Source organism: Rhopalosiphum maidis, chromosome 3 (genome assembly GCF_003676215.2).
Source record: "Rhopalosiphum maidis isolate BTI-1 chromosome 3, ASM367621v3, whole genome shotgun sequence".
In the NCBI taxonomy this organism is placed as follows: Eukaryota; Metazoa; Arthropoda; class Insecta; order Hemiptera; family Aphididae; genus Rhopalosiphum; species Rhopalosiphum maidis.
Window position 1 is genome coordinate 44,158,000 of NC_040879.1, and position 20,519 is coordinate 44,178,518.

At 26.9% G+C, this 20,519-nt stretch overlaps 1 protein-coding gene across 1 annotated transcript; it reads right to left on the bottom strand.

The window, feature by feature from the left end:
* Window positions 1-1,982: 1,982 nt before the first annotated feature.
* LOC113555978 (transcriptional regulator ATRX-like) lies at window positions 1,983-7,820 on the bottom strand. The gene is made up of 6 exons (XM_026960641.1): window positions 7,775-7,820; window positions 7,311-7,384; window positions 5,695-5,795; window positions 5,551-5,629; window positions 3,469-3,985; window positions 1,983-2,092 (listed from the first exon to the last, which is right to left on the bottom strand). The coding sequence occupies exons 1-6, from the start codon at window positions 7,818-7,820 to the stop codon at window positions 1,983-1,985; spliced, it is 927 nt and encodes a 308-aa protein (XP_026816442.1).
* Between the last annotated feature and the right edge of the window lie 12,699 nt (window positions 7,821-20,519).

Consider the following 20,519-nt stretch of genomic DNA (forward strand, 5'->3'; position numbering starts at 1 on the left):
GAAGTCTGAAAGTAAAAAAATTACTAGCTTATAAATACTTTTTAAATTACTATGTCTTCATGAATATGTTAAAAATTAAGATGAAGTTTTATTTTTTATAATTATGTACGATATTTTTTTGACATATTTATGTGTCAAAATATAATAAAATAATTTGTAATAGAATATTTTAACATAATAGCGCAGTCAAATTAGAACTACATTTGGTTTGACAAATTTTACTTTTTTTTTAGTCTTCAATGTATGTTTTATTAGCAATTATAGTTAATTACAATCGTCTTTAGTTGGTTGTTTCTTTGAAAGTAAAGATAAACCAAAATGTTAGTCGTTTGATAAAATAATAATTTAAAATTCAATTTAAGAATCCGTCATTGAGATCATTAGTTCTTCTTATTATTATAGTTGTAAATTTTAAATAAAACTGTACTGTCCGCAAAAAGGATTACCCAAAGCACTAATAATTGAATCCGATCCAATTTGCTTATTCCAGAAGCCACCGATAGATTTAATTTTATGTAGGTACCTATATTGGGGTTTCCAATTGATTATTATTTTGTTAAAATGTAGGTCTCGTGCACGTAATACGTACGTCACGGCGTACATAAGCTAGGTATATTTATATTCATATTATTGACTATATTATTATTATTAATTGTATTTTATAATCATTAATCATTGATTCGTGTTTAATTTTTTGTCGATCATAAATTATAATTATATAATGTTATGATCGCATCGCAGACTAAAGTGCAGAACTGAAACGTCAAAAACTAGTTAATAATATTATTATAGTATACTAATAGTAGGTAATAGTTGTAGACTGTACTAGTAGTACCTTTACTAATAAAATAATAACACTATAGCGTATAATGACCATTTACTGTGTACTATATAAAACTATAAAACAATTAATGACACAATATTATGTACCGCTAACAACACAAAAACTGATATTAAGCAATGTGCACAATTGACAATTGTAACAAATAAAATACAATTTTTTTTCTTTTAACAGATATCAATCGCACATGTACGTAATAGTAAGTAAATAATAAAATTATTTATTTTATAGTAAAATATTTTATTTACTGATGTTTAATTTTAAGTATAGTTTGTTCAAAATTGGGAAGTTCTGAATGTTCTGAAGCTTTATGGCAAACGATAAGATGTGCCCAGCATAAATTTGTTCCTAACAAGCCCAAAAACCTTTTTTTTATTACCAGAAGGCAGAAAGTGGAAAACTACAATGGGCGGTGAATCAAAGTAGAGTAGTGTCGAGTTGTAATTTATGACAACAGAAATGAACATTGAATTTTCACTACAAATGGAGGTCTTTCTTTTTTTATCTTAACAAAATATATGGTTCATGGATGAACACTTAAATGTTCCAGTATATTTGCTCAATAATACATTATACGAGTAGAATTAGAAGGAAATGTTAAGGAGTGTGTTTATGCTTTTCTTCCAGATAAATTGGATACCTAATACAATATATCATGAAATATTATTAATCATTTTTTAGCATTTGTTTGAAACGAAACTCCCCTTAAACCTAAGGGAATCGTTATAGATTTTGAGTTGGGTGTATTAAATGTAATAAATTGAGTTTTTAATTGAGTTCAGATTCAAGGTTGCTTCTTGGTTGCAACAAAATGACTATTTTAGTTTTACCTTAGATTATTCTTGCCTCTTTAAAAATTCCATGAAATATATATCTATGTTGAAACCAAATTATAATTTTTTTACGTTCTTTAATTTTCATTATACTTAAATCTATTTCTTAACTATATAGCCTATAATGTTGACTAACAAGAATTAAACAAATTAATTATAATGTATTGTTTATTATTTTAAAGATATTAAAACTTAAATGATATGTCACTCAAATAAAATTGTTTTCAAATAAAACAGGTTAGCCTTCATTTTTTTGCAGCCACCTTTTAAATTGACATATTATGTATAGTGTGTATTGTACCATTCTTTTATGGCACCTTATTCCTGGGACCCAGATTATCGTCACATTCACAAATCGACATTAATTTTAATTCACTGTGGTAGGAAAGGAGTACATACAACGCATACAAATACAGCACTGCAACAAAAATAGTAAAATATGTAAAAATGTAATGAATTATATTGAGTCACTGAGCTCTCTATTTCAGGTTGGGATTCATACTCTTATGACTTGTGATCATAAATTACACAATGACCAAATTTGCCTTGGGTGGAAATCCACTACCATTCATTCAACAATCATACATTTATTTAATAAATAAATTATAATAAGGCTATACTATACTACATAAGTTGTATAGTTTTATGTTGTATTATTTAATTATACAAACTAAATCTAACTAAACTATTAAACTTGTGAGCTCCTTCATATGAACATGTTGAGTAGGGTCCACTATCTTTTTGAAGAATAATCAAAAAATTTATAATTTTTTAGGTACCTAATGTAAAATATAATTAATAGTCAACCATACAAACAGTATAAATAAATGAGGGTACTTATTTCGAATTCGGAGAGCACACTCAATTACCCCTCCCCCTTCCCCCCACAAACAACACTAAAACAATGCATGAGGATTAACTTAATCATAATTATTACTACATTTACTGAAGTTTTGAAGAATTGCAAACCTTTCGGTGGTGTCCTAACATTTGTATATTAATAATATAATATTATGGTTTCCTCTTTCATCAACGTGGAATTCATCCTTTCTCGTTAATACCTATCAGTTTTCATTCAAATGATAAAATGTATTTTTATTGTGTACGTCAAAGAATATTATTTAATTAAATATTAAAAGGTTACAATTTTTAATAAAATACCTAGGTATAATGTACACCGTGTCAGTGGTATACATTATATTATAATTAGGTGACAACATTACCGTCGTCTTAAAAGGTCCCTCGCACATGGGCTATATTATAATATTATATTAACTCTAAAATCCGTTTGAAAAATCGAATACTCGTAGATATTAATTATTATTATAACTTCAGATCATAGCATTATTATCAGTCTGCAAATGAGTAATTGATTATTTCCTAAATATGTTAAAGAATTTTTGCATGTTATTCTGTAATTTTTGTTAACGTTTTTGATTGCTTTGATTACAATTCAAAATATATTAATCTGACATTATTATTTAAATATATTGTAATTATTATAATATTATAATTTATCATAATATTGCAAAATTATTGTTTTTTTTTCATCGACATTCTCCTACTAAAAATATTATTTAATTACATATAATAGCCCACTACGCTTTTCTATTTTCTCATTTAACCAAGTATAACTTCCACGGGAAGACAGAAAATTGCAGTAGGTCATATTTTAATTTGCATGTTTATCATCAATTTATGACCATTATACGATAATGATCACCATTATTGCTGCAGCTTACAGTATGATGATGGCAACTTAACATAATAAAAAAAAAAATAGTAAAAGCTTACGCAAATAACCTGACATAGATAACCAGTCTATGGTGTGACTATCAGCTTTGTCGTCGCCGTTGTCTTTTTCTTCTTCTTCATCATTTTCTTCTTCTTCATCTTCACCTTCCTGGTCACCTTCACTTTCTTCATCATCTGCTTTCTTTTTTTTCCCTTTCTTTTTGCGATGCTGTATTGCGGTTTGACGATACATCGTCATGTTTTTTCGATATTCCATGGCGCGCATTCTCAAATCCCTTGGTGGGCTTTCGGTTGTAGTCCGCTGATTGCGTTCGTCCTTAGATCCGTTGTTAACATCGATCGTTATACTCCTTTGATTTGACACAACGGTATTACCAACAAGAGTAACAGCAACAGAATTCGTCATTTCATATTTTCTCGTTGGGTGTACAAGCTTAACAGTTATTTCGGGGGAGTTATTATTTGACCATAGTCTTCTTCCGTATTTACTTTTTAATTCTTCTTCAGTTGTTTCTTCATCACCATCTTCATCTTCATCTTCATCGCCTGTATCATCCTTAATAATTTTAAAATTCGTTAAGATTATTGTGAAATAATTATTTAGATTACGTAAATAACTCAAAAGAAATTACATGATGAACAGTGAGAAGAACAACATATTTTTCTGAAACTAGGTATAAATACTAATACCCATTACAATTTATAAGTATGCAGTACTATATTAATAAAAGTAGCAATATGTAGTAGGTATGTTTCGTTGTTGTCACAAAATACTGATTAATAAAGGAATTATTCTTTGCAACTTTTATATTAATAGATATATATGTTACTGTGAATGTCCGTAATTGGTGAGTGCTGACAATCACCTAGTAAATGTCGACATACACCTACTAAATTTGTGAATATTGAAAAATTAAAATAATATAGACAGCATGTACTAGTGGATGTTGACATTTACATTAGGATTTTGGTCAATGTTGACATACGCAACATGGTTTTGGTTAATGTGGACATAGGTTACGTATTCATACATAATATTATAGTATAGTACTATAGACCAGTGGTCTTTGACCTTCTTGGAGTTGTGACCCACTTTTTTAGGCCTACATTTTTCGCGACCCACATAAGCTTTGTAATAAAGCTAAAATCGCTTAATGCTTTGCAGTAGTACTATTAAAATTAAAACTGAATACAATACAATATTTTTAAACTGTGTTTTTATTTATTAATTTTCTAAGTTGAATAATTAAAAAAATATTTTTTTACCTTATACAATTTTATAACTTTATTTTTTATTTTAAAAAATATCAACTTTAGAGCTTACGCGACCCATTTTTTTTTTTGCCCACCGGTTGGAGACCATTGCTATAGACAATAATATAAAATAGAAATAATATATTTAGTTATACTTATAAATATTAACAATTACTTTTATTAATTATGATTATTATTATTGAACAATATTATACCTGTATTATTAATTTAAATTATGATTATTTTGACATAAAAAAATTATTGTTTTAAAACAACGGCGAAAATTGTTCTACTTATTACAACATGACATTTTGAACTGCATAAAATGCCAATATTTCTACAACCACACTTTTTTGTGGTGTACTTTGTTTTGCAATTACATCGTGTATATAGATAGGTAATAGAATTTTAGATAAGATCAGATTAAATAATATCGGAATTACCAACATTCACCAATATCGTTATATAAATGTCGACATTCGCTAGTAAATGTTTACAAATAGTACAAATTTAATCAATATGCCAATATTCACCAATGACTGGTGTATGACGACATTAACTGGTGACTGTCAGCACTCACCAATTGCGGACATTCGCAGTAACATATAGATAAAGTAGGTATTTCTATATTTTATTTACTAAGCATACCTAATCTATTCTAGAATCCTTTTTATTGAAAATGCAAACTTAAACATCCTAATAATAATCCTAATCGCAACATGCTACATACCTACTTACAATTTCTAAAAACTAAAAATTATAAAAACATAGATAATATAATATACAAAAAATATTGTGTTTATACATTTTAAAAATTCTATAATATAAATAAAATATATTATGTAGGTATAGTTATTGATACTTTACATCTGTGTCATTTGAACTTCCTATAGCGATGAGCCACATTGATGGTGCACATCTCTTTTTGTCTGCTACACAGTAGTGGCTGTATAATATTTTAACAGTTATTAATATTGTTACAATTTTTGGAACGTAGGTATAATAACTTACGTGTTGTGATTTAGTAATCTGAAGTATAATGATAAAACTAGCCACATAACAATGAAAATGACCCAAAGAACAATTGTAAAAGCTATCAAATTTCTTGATCTCTATGATAGCACAGATTTTAATTAAAAGCTAAAAATAATGTCATATACTAATAAGATTTTGTGTTAAATCTACCAACCTTTTAAATATTATTAAAATAATATCATTTAGTTTTGTGACTACATTAAAAATAATCTTATAATGTAATCAGGTGAATACACTATAATGAATAAATAGTTAACACATTATTGTTATTCAGTCTGTAATTTAAAAAAATAATCAAAACTTTAATTTAATTATTATTATAATAATCCCAAATTATTATTCGAGATAAAAGATAGGAAAGAAGGTAACTACCGTTCTGTATTCTGTTGTAGGTATATTAGGTATCGAGTAGGATTACTATAATGCGTGTATTAAATTTGCATTTAATGATGTATCATTGGACAGGTACGGAAATCGATTCTAATTGGATATTGTCATTTGTCTGTCAGCTTATATCACTAAATATATTTCATGATATGTTTTTTTGATTTAAGAATTTAATTAATTAATTTTATTATTATTTGTATTACAGATAGCCAAAAAGTTGATATAATTTTTTGCAAAAATATTGATTTTGTTGTATTATTAGTATTTAGTTATTATAATGATACATATTTATATTTATACCGTAATAAATTATTTATTTATTTTATTAGATTAAGCACCAAATGACTTTTGGAACGATATAAACAAAGTATAGTGAAAATGAACTATTATTGTTTTTAACTTCTGGATTAATACACAAATACACTTAACTGTAAGTACTTACTGTTCTAAATTTACTTGTTACTAAATTCTAGCTTTAAGTACTTGTAACTGAAAATTGTCGATTTCAGAATTTTTACCCACTCATATTTTTTTTTATTGACATTTATGAAAAAAAAACTTAAAATGTATCAATATATTATAAATTTCAATAGTTGTATTAGTTTATTGAAAACACGTCTTTTCCATTGAACAACATCTTATACTTATACATCTTATAAGTCCAGATACGTAAAAATAAAACTGACAAGAACTAGTTGTATTCTATATCTAAACCAAAATTAAAATTTTTCTAATTCAATTTTAACTATATAATCTTCTACTAGGGTTCATCTTTAATTTAAAATTAAATGGGCAGTTACATTATTGTGACTGTCGAATACAATAATACTCCTTATTAAAAATTTCAGGAATAGACGAATAATGAAAAAATTATACGACAATTTATAGCTAAATAATGTTGACATATTTTATAGGTATTTATAAAAAATTAACTATCCAAACATTTTTAAACAGTGACTTAAAATAATATACTTAGGTAGTTCACACTTATAAGACATAGTTGGAAAAATTGCTGTTCATTCATTATAGCAAAGTCGACTTGCTTATATTTTTTGTTAAGAGTTTATTTAATAATTTTAAACAGCACCTACAATTGATTTAATAAAATAATGAATTCATCTATATTCTATTATATATATATATTTAGTAAGCCTAGTTATTACACATATATTTAATACCGTATGTACAATAATATTTTAACTTACCGAAGAAGCTCCTATAATCGCTACGCTCCAAGTAATTAATAAAAAGAGTATAGTTCCAAGAACAACGAATTGCTCTAAACGAAGCAAAAACAAATTTATAATTAGTGTTGTATATAAAAATGATGATAATGACGATAATACACACAGAGACGTATTTTAGGGAGGTGTCGTCCGTGTCTAGACACCCAGGTCTAAAAAAAATATAGCCCTATATGTATTAGTATTTTACTTGTGACTATTAAAATATATATATACAAACTGAAAAAGCGAAATTAATTGCATTAAATCCAACGACATGTATCGATTGTTTCGAGATATACTCGTATTTTTAAGCTAAGTTTACAATTTATCTGGATTATTGAATTATTCAAATTTTATCGGGTTATTTAAGTATATTTTGGAAACCCCCGAAAATTACCCAAAATACGCCACTGGATATGTGAATAATACGAATATCTACTAACTTGATAGTTCAGACACATTTATCCCAATTACCGCCAATGACAACATCTAGAATATTTTATTTATTTTAAATTATTAATCAATTTAATTTTGATAAAAAATAATAAAAAATCATGATTTATTTGTATTGTGTAATTATAAACTTAACTATTATAGAATTTTGATTAATCATTGTTCAATGACTTCGATATACAAGTATATACATTAGGACTACAATAAAAAATATTTAACTCAAAATCATGAAAGACCAAATTTATCTATCTGTATTGAAATTTTGTCGCTAAAATAGTGAAATGTTATTAGTCGAAGAGTTTAAATTAATCTTTTTGAATTTTAAACACAAGATTGTATTATATATATATTCTATCTCGTTGGAAAACAGTTTTCGTCGAGTGGCAGTCGATCACTCAGACAACAATCATTTGTCACTCACAACCTAGTAAATGTACGACTGTCCCCACTAACCAGTGTACTCTGTTGTATAGTAAGACCTTGTCATTAAGAAAAGTTCGAAAACCGAAATTCTTTCTTAACGTGAATATAAAGTAAAGAAATTTATATTTATAAATTAAATGAATCTATGGATTCAAAAAATACCCAGCGTCCCAGCCATTTTCAATAAAAATTAATATATACTTCCTGAGACTAAGAAAATATGTATGGCTTATTTTCAACCCCTATTTGTTGTTAGAGGTAAGCTCGCATATGAATTTAGTTTTGGGTCGCAAAAATAGAATATGTTTTTGTTTATTAAATGGCTGCAATTGGTAAAAGAATATATTTAATTAATATAAATATTCTATACTCTAGGCATGTTGAAATTTTGGTTGCCTAAGAGACATACAAAATTGTTATTTCTATTATAGTGACCTATTTAATTTTACATACTTATGGTATGTTATGTAGTTATAAAGAATTGATAACAATTGAATACAAATAATACAAAATTTGTATTACAAATCTGTTCTGATTGAGTCACCTTTTTTTTTTTTGAAGATCATGACTTTTTTGCAGGCACAATCCACTGAGGATTTATTAATTTATCCATTAAAAAAAGGATTAACAAAAATGTTGTACATAATCGAAGTACTAAGATAAACATAAAATAGTAAATATATTTATTGTTAACTTATTTTGCATATTATTATCACATTACTATGCAACTACGTAAGTGCTGCAAAAGAAAGGACGTCTATGGGGTCAGCTTTAGTAACTTGGATAATTTATATATTATTAAAAATAAAGCAAAAATAAAATAAAAGTACAAGACAAAAATCTTGTTTAAAAAAACATTTTAGGCCGAATTGAATGAAATATCGGTCTAACACACGATATAATTAAAATAATATATAAATAATTATTATTCAATACATACATAAAATCGGTTAAATTAAATAGGTAATAGGTGATACAATTTCATATAGTAAATATAAAACAGTTTATATCTGTTTAGATATAAAATATAAATAGATATGAATATTATACACCTACGTGTATCTATATTATGGAATTGTACAATAGTACTAGTATTTATTAAAACTAAAACACACTTTTTTGGCTAGAAAATGTAAAATGGAACACAGTTAAATAATAATAATAATAATAATAATAACAATAATAATAGTACCTAGGTAGGTAGTTGTTATTATTATTAACATTAAAAAGTTTCTAATCGCTTACCGTAAACACTGCGGTAAAAACTGCAATTCCAAATTCTACGGTTAAAGACTGAATAAACAAAAAATTATAATTAAAAAATTTCATTTTGATTTCCTGTTAAAAAAATAAAATATTTTACAAAATACAATCGTTATGAAATGTCATGATGTATATATTTATATTACAGTGTATTTGTTATTTATTACTAGGCATTTACTTGGACTGTTGAAATATACAAAAGTAATAAAGACTCTTTGACATTAATTTTTAATTATAAACACCTAAAATTCCTAAGTCTTATAACATTTTAATTTTTAATTACAATTTAATATGATGATAGTGGAGTTATAGTAAATTGATGAATTGTGTAAATGCAATGTTTTCAACTTAAACTTGAGTGAGCCTCGTTGCTCGAATCATATTTAAATTATTAAATTTCGATTTTATTTAGTTTTTTTTAAGAAAAGGTTATTGTAATTTAACAAAGTATAATTTATTTATTTATTTATTTCTGCGCTCGTCTATTTATTTACATGTTCTTATCTCCACTTTGGTTTAGATTCGTTTAAAGGAACTAAAATGTCTATACATTTTCAAAGACATAATTACTGACTTTAATTATGTTGTCACACTATCCAAAAAGTCCGTTGGTTTTTCTTCCTCCTGTTTACTTTCAACACAATTATCAGATTATCTTTGTATTTTTTACTAAGTTTTCTATATTGCTTTTAACATTTATCATTAAGTACATGTTTAGATCGTCAGCAAATCTTTATTTCTTATTAATATAGAACATATACAGGACCCATAATCTTCGATTCTATCATTTATCTAATTTATTAATTTTTCCGATTAGTTTCTAAACAGTATCGTTGATAGCGTATAGACTTGTTTCAAACCTATAACTATAGTTCAAAAGTTTCTAGTAGAGTATTTCTCAATTTCACTTATTTATTTGTATTTCCATCCATACTTTAATGGGATTAATTAATTTTTTGGAAACTCAAACTTGTATAGGATATTGTAAAGACTGTCGCTAATGTTGTATAATCGTGCTTTATTGCTAAAATAAACGAATGTATGCCAAACATTTGGTCCACATATTTGGTTTTCTTCTCAGTTATTTTCTTTTGTTTTGCATTTTGATGGCTTGTAAATTACACACATTTATTGAATTATTAGTTACATTGTGCCGTCCTATATAGTCATTATTTCACCATTCTCACCTATTATTATGTTTCCGCATTTATTTTCCTATGATACATTTCGCTGTTTCCATTGTAGTGTTTTGCTTCTGAACGTTTGTGAAATTGGTGGTTTATATTATTCCAGTTTATTTGCTATCGTATTTACTTTTTTATTTTTTTTTATTTTTGTACTTCCTTGAACTTTGAATAAATCGATATCGAATGTAATTATATTATCGCTAGAATGTCTTTCCTTACCAGTGACGTACGCAGAAAAAAGTTTTGGGGGGTGTTTTTGAAAATCAATTATTGAAAAGTAGAACTTTTTTTAATAAATATACAAAAAAAATTATAAAAATTAGGTACCTATACTTAAAATACTTTTTTTAAATTCAAACATTGATATAACAAAATTAACATTAAAATTGTATAAGTAAATAACCATGCAAAAACCTAAGTAATTCGGGGGGTGTTTTAACACCCAAAACACCCTCCTGTGTACGTCCCTGTTTCTTACATATCTATCTTACATTTAAATTGTCACCTCCGCGACAGCATACTACATTCTAATTGCTTGCTATAAATGTTGATTGTATATTATAACCCAATCTAACCTATTTGGTTCTATGTGTATTCATCCGGTAATTTCCACATGTATTTTTGTAATACAAATTTTTTTTTTAGAATATTGAATTATATCTTACATAATCAGTGACGAGCGGACAAGGCGAGCGATAAAAGCGCCACCGCCGCATACACGCTTAAAAAAGAAAAAGGAAATTTATTTTATTTATAACATCAGTATGTTATATTATTGACATGTTGCAATAAAGATTTTTTTTATTTTAGTTATAGTATACTTCATTATGTGTATTATATTAGAATATTAGAATAATTTTAAAAATGTTGCAAAGTATGTTAAGTCAAGGCTGAAGGCAGACAAGTTATCAATTTTCTTTGAAATTTACTGTTGCTGTTAAGACGTTTTGGACGTAATTAAAGTCCGGATGCGAGCTACGTACGCTACAACAGTCTTAAAGTAACAAGAACGAATGACAATAACAATAATTCGCATTTCGCAATAGAAAAATATTAGCGCATGAGGATGAAACAATAAATACACAAACAGCTGATGATGATTGGGCATGGTAGTACTGATAATCATAAAATAAAATAATAATAACAATAATACTGGTGTTGCTGGTGCATTGCGCCCGTGAGCCACCACAGAGTATTTGGTAATGGCAGTGCACTCTGCGCGGAGTGTGTCGGTCGCCAGACGCTCATCGGCGACCACCCATTACCGACAGATTGCAGTGTTGGAATTCGAAATCAGCACTTGCTGCTCTACCCTGTCATCGCGGGGTCCGATGTACTATGTATATATAAAACCGATTCGATAGCTGTACAATGTGAGGACGCCCGTGGTAGTCGACGTCAGCTCAGCCGTACGGCAGACCTGTTCCGGCAGTGTATACAAAGAATAATTGAATGAATCATGAGATGAAAACACACAGTCCATTAACGTGGAGAGTTCTTCTTCGTTTAAAACACACCACCACCATTGCTCCATTGTGCGTCGGCTTAATAATACCCGGTGACACAGGAGTAGTTCAGACGTCATCGACTAACCACAATCATAACCGGCCTTACTAAAAATTTTTATTCCTATTTTCGTTGCATTTTTTTTTCCATTTTTTCCGATCACCGCGGTGGGTATTACCGAGTAGGTAATAGTTATAAACTTATAATCGACGGTTTAGTGTGGTTTGTAACTCACCATTTGACTTTCAATCGTCCTGTATATAGGTAATAAACTATACTATACCTGGTGGCTACTATATTATGTATCTCTACAAACGTAATGCGTGCACGTGCAATTGTACTTCTACCGAAATCATCGCCTATGTCTGTGTATTACATTATTACTAATGCGAGCAATAATGCAAATACATTTATTATAGCACGTTCACGCGATCAAATAAAGGTCTAACCATGATTTCAAAAAACACACACACACACACACACACATAAATTATATATTATAGGTAGTACTAATAGTAGGTACACCGAACTATCCTACATGGTGATCGCTTTTCAGCTGCACAAATATGTGTAATACACTGATACCCATATAAAGTAGGTATAGTTATACAAATACATGACGTATAAATAATATATTATTAGATATGCGTGTTAATTAATTTTTTATGTATTGTTGTCACGCATTATTATTGTAGTTAACTATACAATGAAAATCGGTTATAACAAATAAAGTGATTTTTATATTAACAATAACATTTATGTAATTATATAATAATAAATATACGTTACGTTTTTCTCATACTAACTTTTAAAAATAGAAATGGCGAAAAAGTTGTAAAAATTAAAACAAAACTTAAAAAAATATACTTATCCAAATGATAAACTTATTTTTTATTTTTGATAATCCGGTAATTTTTAATATAATACTTGGTAATTTAGATAGTATAGAAATAGTGGTTTTTTAGACACCATATTTAAAATTTAAAATTTTGTTTTTATTGATTTTATCATCACTAAATTTCCTTGGTAACATTTTTTTCTGGTGCATACAAAATTTACCAAAGAGGGCATAATAAAATCAAACACTTAAAAATACATTAAAAAAAAATCCATACTAAAATCAAAATATCAACTAAATGCGTGTTTAATGTTTAAACAAATATTCAATAATACAATTTTAGATTTTCAAAATTATAATGAAGTACCGAGAAAAAGAGACAAATGCCCGGTCTTGCACCCTACAAGTGATTATGACGTGCTGCACACACACAACCTAAAACGGAAGGATAAAATTAAATGGGTACTTGTCGGTTATCACGACTGCCTAGCAAGACGTATTGAATGATTGTTATTATTAGCATTGGTGATATACATAGGGTTGTAATAAAATTATAGTAAATAGTTATATAAAAATAATTATTATTTTATTATTATAAAACAATAAAATTATACAAGGTAGGATTGATGACGATTTAAAAAGAAACGCAACTACCGTAAAAATTATAAAAAACTAGAAATAATTAATAATTCAATTTAGGAGGAACATGCTCAGACATGCAACTAAACATTTCTACAAATGGGTTTTTATGCTTTTGACGTCATATAAATTCAACCAAAAAACTCTCCAAATTTGTAATACCGTGTTCATAGTAGTCTCTAGCAATAGAAATTGAGATGAAACTGCAAATGATTACATTACAACTTACATGGTACACCCAAGAGTGGAAGCTAGTGATCAGATTGATATTTAACATTTGATGGATTACTATATTGTGTATAAAACTAAAATAATAGTTATCAGAGAAATTATAAAAATGTTTAATTATGATTATTAATTTGATTTATTGTTAGCATAATATAAATTCAAAAATAAATCTTATTAACAAATTCTAAGTGCTTTTATTATACACCTATTTCTAACATCAATTACTAAAAAATTTTTATAAATATACAAATTAAGAAACAATTTTTACTATCACACTCACAACTAAATAGCTGTCTAGTATATTACAATTTAACAACAAAGTAATATACTGTTAATTACACTGAAATTTAAAAAAATTATAACAATTAATAGTAGGTTATTTAATTAAATGGTACCTACATTGTTTTTTATACATTATTTCTATTCCCTAAAGGTATCATCAATCAAATATAAATTATTTTAAAAACTATAACAAATACATAAATAGGTTTTTAATATTAAAAAGCAGCAATTTTAGGTTTTTGTACAAGTGTATTTTTAATTTACACTTCTTTTACATTAAAATTCAACTAATCACTCTGCTAGATTAGTACTATCTTTTATTATTTTGTAATTATTTCTCATAACTTTATACGTATTTAATTGACTACATGTTTTTAGATGGCAGTACACAAGGTCACTCAAGGGCTGCTCAGACGTGAATTCTCATACCACCAGGGAATATAACAACATCTTATGTTGAAAATTAACTAGAAGATACTGATAATTATTATGGTTTTATGCAATGTACGTGTAATGGTTGTTGAATGTAATTGATAGTAAATTAATAGTAGTGTAGTGATTGCAATATGTTTGAAATCTGAATAAAGGATTGGTAAACAACTGTAGCTTGTAATTTTCATTCCTAAAAAATGCCTCAGCTATAAAACATCTTTTAGTTTTTATTACTTTTATTCCATTAATAGGTTTCAATTTAACCAAAATCCATTGTAATGTTATTTAAAGTGTCTAGTTTCAAATGATGTTCTATGGTAGTTTTATTCGATTAATATTTAATATTGTTATGTTAGAATCAGAACAATTTTTAAACAATGGTAATGTCTTAGTATAATGAAAAATATGAATTTTATATTTTCGTACGAGAGTATTTATTTGTTACAATAATTTTACATTGAAATTCAACAAAACATCTGGTAGACTTTTACTATCTATTATTGCTTATCATGATTATTATTTCTTATCATCTGTTATAAGTTTATATTTCATATCTTTTTGCATTAATACGTTTGTATTTGTAGTTAATTTTCAACCGTAAGATTCTTTAAAAAATTTTCCAATATGAATGTAGTTTGTCTGTTAGTTTTTGTTTGACTTCTCACTATTCTTAGTTATACTGTGTTTTCCACGTGCTAGTTGTCAAAGAAAGGTTTTCGTACTCCTTGTGGTGTGTGGTAGTGACAATTTATCATCCAACCATTTTACATATTTAACTGAATACATTTTTTCAGATGCAAGTTCAGCAGATCACTCGAAGCATGATCAGACATGAATTATCATTCATACCACTTGGGAAAGTATCGACATCCTGTTTTGAAATCCAACAAGAAGACACTGATAGTTATAATGGTGTTATGCTTTGTACGTGTATTGGTTATTGAATGTTAATGATAGTATATTAATATGAGTGAACCAAAATGTTAGTGCAATGAAATGCTGACCATTAGATTAAGCAAATGATTCAAATTATCTATTATTAACTTTCATATATTTCATTTATGCTTCTACTTGATAAACACTATTAAACACGTTTTTATATGATAATTTTTACAAATGTAACAAATTCATATTTTTAATTCCTCGTAAAACACTCAATTCTCATGTTAATCCCATCAAATCCAGATTGTCAGATTAAGAGAGTAATTCTAATTTCCTATTATTAGCTTTCATACTATCTTTTATTATTTTGTAATTATTTCTCATAACTTTATACGTATTTAATTGACTACATGTTTTTAGATGGCAGTACACAAGGTCACTCAATGGCTGCTCAGACGTGAATTCTCATACCACCAGGGAATATAACAACATCTTATGTTGAAAATTAACTAGAAGATACTGATAATTATTATGGTTTTATGCAATGTACGTGTAATGGTTGTTGAATGTAATTGATAGTAAATTAATAGTAGTGTAGTGATTGCAATATGTTTGAAATCTGAATAAAGGATTGGTAAACAACTGTAGCTTGTAATTTTCATTCCTAAAAAATGCCTCAGCTATAAAACATCTTTTAGTTTTTATTACTTTTATTCCATTAATAGGTTTCAATTTAACCAAAATCCATTGTAATGTTATTTAAAGTGTCTAGTTTCAAATGATGTTCTATGGTAGTTTTATTCGATTAATATTTGATATTGTTATGTTAGAATCAGAACAATTTTTAAACAATGGTAATGTCTTAGTATAATGAAAAATATGAATTTTATATTTTCGTACGAGAGTATTTATTTGTTACAATAATTTTACATTGAAATTCAACAAAACATCTGGTAGACTTTTACTATCTATTATTGCTTATCATGATTATTATTTCTTATCATCTGTTATAAGTTTATATTTCATATCTTTTTGCATTAATACGTTTGTATTTGTAGTTAATTTTCAACCGTAAGATTCTTTAAAAAATTTTCCAATATGAATGTAGTTTGTCTGTTAGTTTTTGTTTGACTTCTCACTATTCTTAGTTATACTGTGTTTTCCACGTGCTAGTTGTCAAAGAAAGGTTTTCGTACTCCTTGTGGTGTGTGGTAGTGACAATTTATCATCCAACCATTTTACATATTTAACTGAATACATTTTTTCAGATGCAAGTTCAGCAGATCACTCGAAGCATGATCAGACATGAATTATCATTCATACCACTTGGGAAAGTATCGACATCCTGTTTTGAAATCCAACAAGAAGACACTGATAGTTATAATGGTGTTATGCTTTGTACGTGTATTGGTTATTGAATGTTAATGATAGTAAATTAATATGAGTGAACCAAAATGTTAGTGCCATGAAATGCTGACCATTAGATTAAGCAAATGATTCAAATTTTCTATTATTAACTTTCATATATTTCATTTATGCTTCTACTTGATAAACACTATTAAACATGTTTTTATATGATAATTTTGACAAATGTAACAAATTCATATTTTTAATTCCTCGTAAAACACTCAATTCTCATGTTAATCCCATCAAATCCAGATTGTCAGATTAAGAGAGTAATTCTAATTTCCTATTATTAGCTTTCATACGTTTAATTTAGGCTGATACTTCATAAACACTATAAAACATGTCTTTCATTAAAACTCTAGACAAATATTTCAAATATATATATATATTCTTTTTAATATTGAAAAGCAGCAATTTTAGGTTTTTGTACAAGTGTATTTTTAATTTACACTTCTTTTACATTAAAATTCAACTAATCACTCTGCTAGATTAGTTCTATCTTTTATTATTTTGTAATTATTTCTCATAACTTTATACGTATTTAATTGACTACATGTTTTTAGATGGCAGTACACAAGGTCACTCAAGGGCTGCTCAGACGTGAATTCTCATACCACCAGGGAATATAACAACGTCTTATGTTGAAAATTAACTAGAAGATACTGATAATTATTATGGTTTTATGCAACGTACGTGTAATGGTTGTTGAATGTAATTGATAGTAAATTAATAGTAGTGTAGTGATTGCAATATGTTTGAAATCTGAATAAAGGATTGGTAAACAACTGTAGCTTGTAATTTTCATTCCTAAAAAATGCCTCAGCTATAAAACATCTTTTAGTTTTTATTACTTTTATTTCATTAATAGGTTTCAATTTAACCAAAATCCATTGTAATGTTATTTAAAGTGACTAGTTTCAAATGATGTTTTATGGTAGTTTTATTCGATTAATATTTGATATTGTTATGTTCGAATCAGAACAATTTTTAAACATTGGTAATGTGTTAGTATAATGAAAAAAATGAATTTTATATTTTCGTACGAGAGTATTTATTTGTTACAATAATTTTACATTGAAATTCAACAAAACATCTGGTAGACTTTTACTATCTATTATTGCTTATCATGATTATTATTTCTTATCATCTGTTATAAGTTTATATTTCATATCTTTTTGCATTAATACGTTTGTATTTGTAGTTAATTTTCAACCGTAAGATTCTTTAAAAAATTTTCCAATATGAATGTAGTTTGTCTGTTAGTTTTTGTTTGATTTCTCACTATTCTTAGTTATACTGTGTTTTCCACGTGCTAGTTGTCAAAGAAAGGTTTTCGTACACCTTGTGGTGTGTGGTAGTGACAATTTATCATCCAACCATTTTACATATTTAACTGAATACATTTTTTCAGATGCAAGTTCAGCAGATCACTCAAAGCATGATCAGACATGAATGATCATTCATACCACTTGGGAAAGTATCGACATCCTGTTTTGAAATCCAACAAGAAGACACTGATAGTTATAATGGTGTTATGCTTTGTACGTGTATTGGTTATTGAATGTTAATGATAGTAAATTAATATGAGTGAACCAAAATGTTAGTGCCATGAAATGCTGACCATTAGATTAAGCAAATGATTCAAATTTTCTATTATTAACATTCATATATTTCATTTATGCTTCTACTTGATAAACACTATTAAACACGTTTTTATATGATTATTTTGACAAATGTAACAAATTCATATTTTTAATTCCTCGTAAAACACTCAATTCTCATGTTAATCCCATCAAATCCAGATTGTCAGATTAAGAGAGTAATTCTAATTTCCTATTATTAGCTTTCATACATTTAATTTAGGCTGATACTTCATAAACACTATAAAACATGTCTTTCATTAAAACTCTAGACAAATGTTACAAATATATATATATATTTTTTTTAATATTTAAAAGCAGCAATTTTAGGTTTTTGTACAAGTGTATTTTTAATTTACACTTCTTTTACATTAAAATTCAACTAATCACTCTGCTAGATTTGTACTATCTTTTAATATTTTGTAATTATTTCTCATAACTTTATACGTATTTAATTGACTACATGTTTTTAGATGGCAGTACACAAGGTCACTCAAGGGCTGCTCAGACGTGAATTCTCATACCACCAGGGAATATAACAACGTCTTATGTTGAAAATTAACTAGAAGATACTGATAATTATTATGGTTTTATGCAACGTACGTGTAATGGTTGTTGAATGTAATTGATAGTAAATTAATAGTAGTGTAGTGATTGCAATATGTTTGAAATCTGAATAAAGGATTGGTAAACAACTGTAGCTTGTAATTTTCATTCCTAAAAAATGCCTCAGCTATAAAACATCTTTTAGTTTTTATTACTTTTATTTCATTAATAGGTTTCAATTTAACCAAAATCCATTGTAATGTTATTTAAAGTGACTAGTTTCAAATGATGTTTTATGGTAGTTTTATTCGATTAATATTTGATATTGTTATGTTCGAATCAGAACAATTTTTAAACATTGGTAATGTGTTAGTATAATGAAAAAAATGAATTTTATATTTTCGTACGAGAGTATTTATTTGTTACAATAATTTTACATTGAAATTCAACAAAACATCTGGTAGACTTTTACTATCTATTATTGCTTATCATGATTATTATTTCTTATCATCTGTTATAAGTTTATATTTCATATCTTTTTGCATTAATACGTTTGTATTTGTAGTTAATTTTCAACCGTAAGATTCTTTAAAAAATTTTCCAATATGAATGTAGTTTGTCTGTTAGTTTTTGTTTGATTTCTCACTATTCTTAGTTATACTGTGTTTTCCACGTGCTAGTTGTCAAAGAAAGGTTTTCGTACACCTTGTGGTGTGTGGTAGTGACAATTTATCATCCAACCATTTTACATATTTAACTGAATACATTTTTTCAGATGCAAGTTCAGCAGATCACTCAAAGCATGATCAGACATGAATTATCATTCATACCACTTGGGAAAGTATCGACATCCTGTTTTGAAATCCAACAAGAAGACACTGATAGTTATAATGGTGTTATGCTTTGTACGTGTATTGGTTATTGAATGTTAATGATAGTAAATTAATATGAGTGAACCAAAATGTTAGTGCCATGAAATGCTGACCATTAGATTAAGCAAATGATTCAAATTTTCTATTATTAACATTCATATATTTCATTTATGCTTCTACTTGATAAACACTATTAAACACGTTTTTATATGATTATTTTGACAAATGTAACAAATTCATATTTTTAATTCCTCGTAAAACACTCAATTCTCATGTTAATCCCATCAAATCCAGATTGTCAGATTAAGAGAGTAATTCTAATTTCCTATTATTAGCTTTCATACATTTAATTTAGGCTGATACTTCATAAACACTATAAAACATGTCTTTCATTAAAACTCTAGACAAATATTACAAATATATATATATATTCTTTTTAATATTGAAAAGCAGCAATTTTAGGTTTTTGTACAAGTGTATTTTTAATTTACACTTCTTTTACATTAAAATTCAACTAATCACTCTGCTAGATTTGTACTATCTTTTATTATTTTGTAATTATTTCTCATAACTTTATACGTATTTAATTG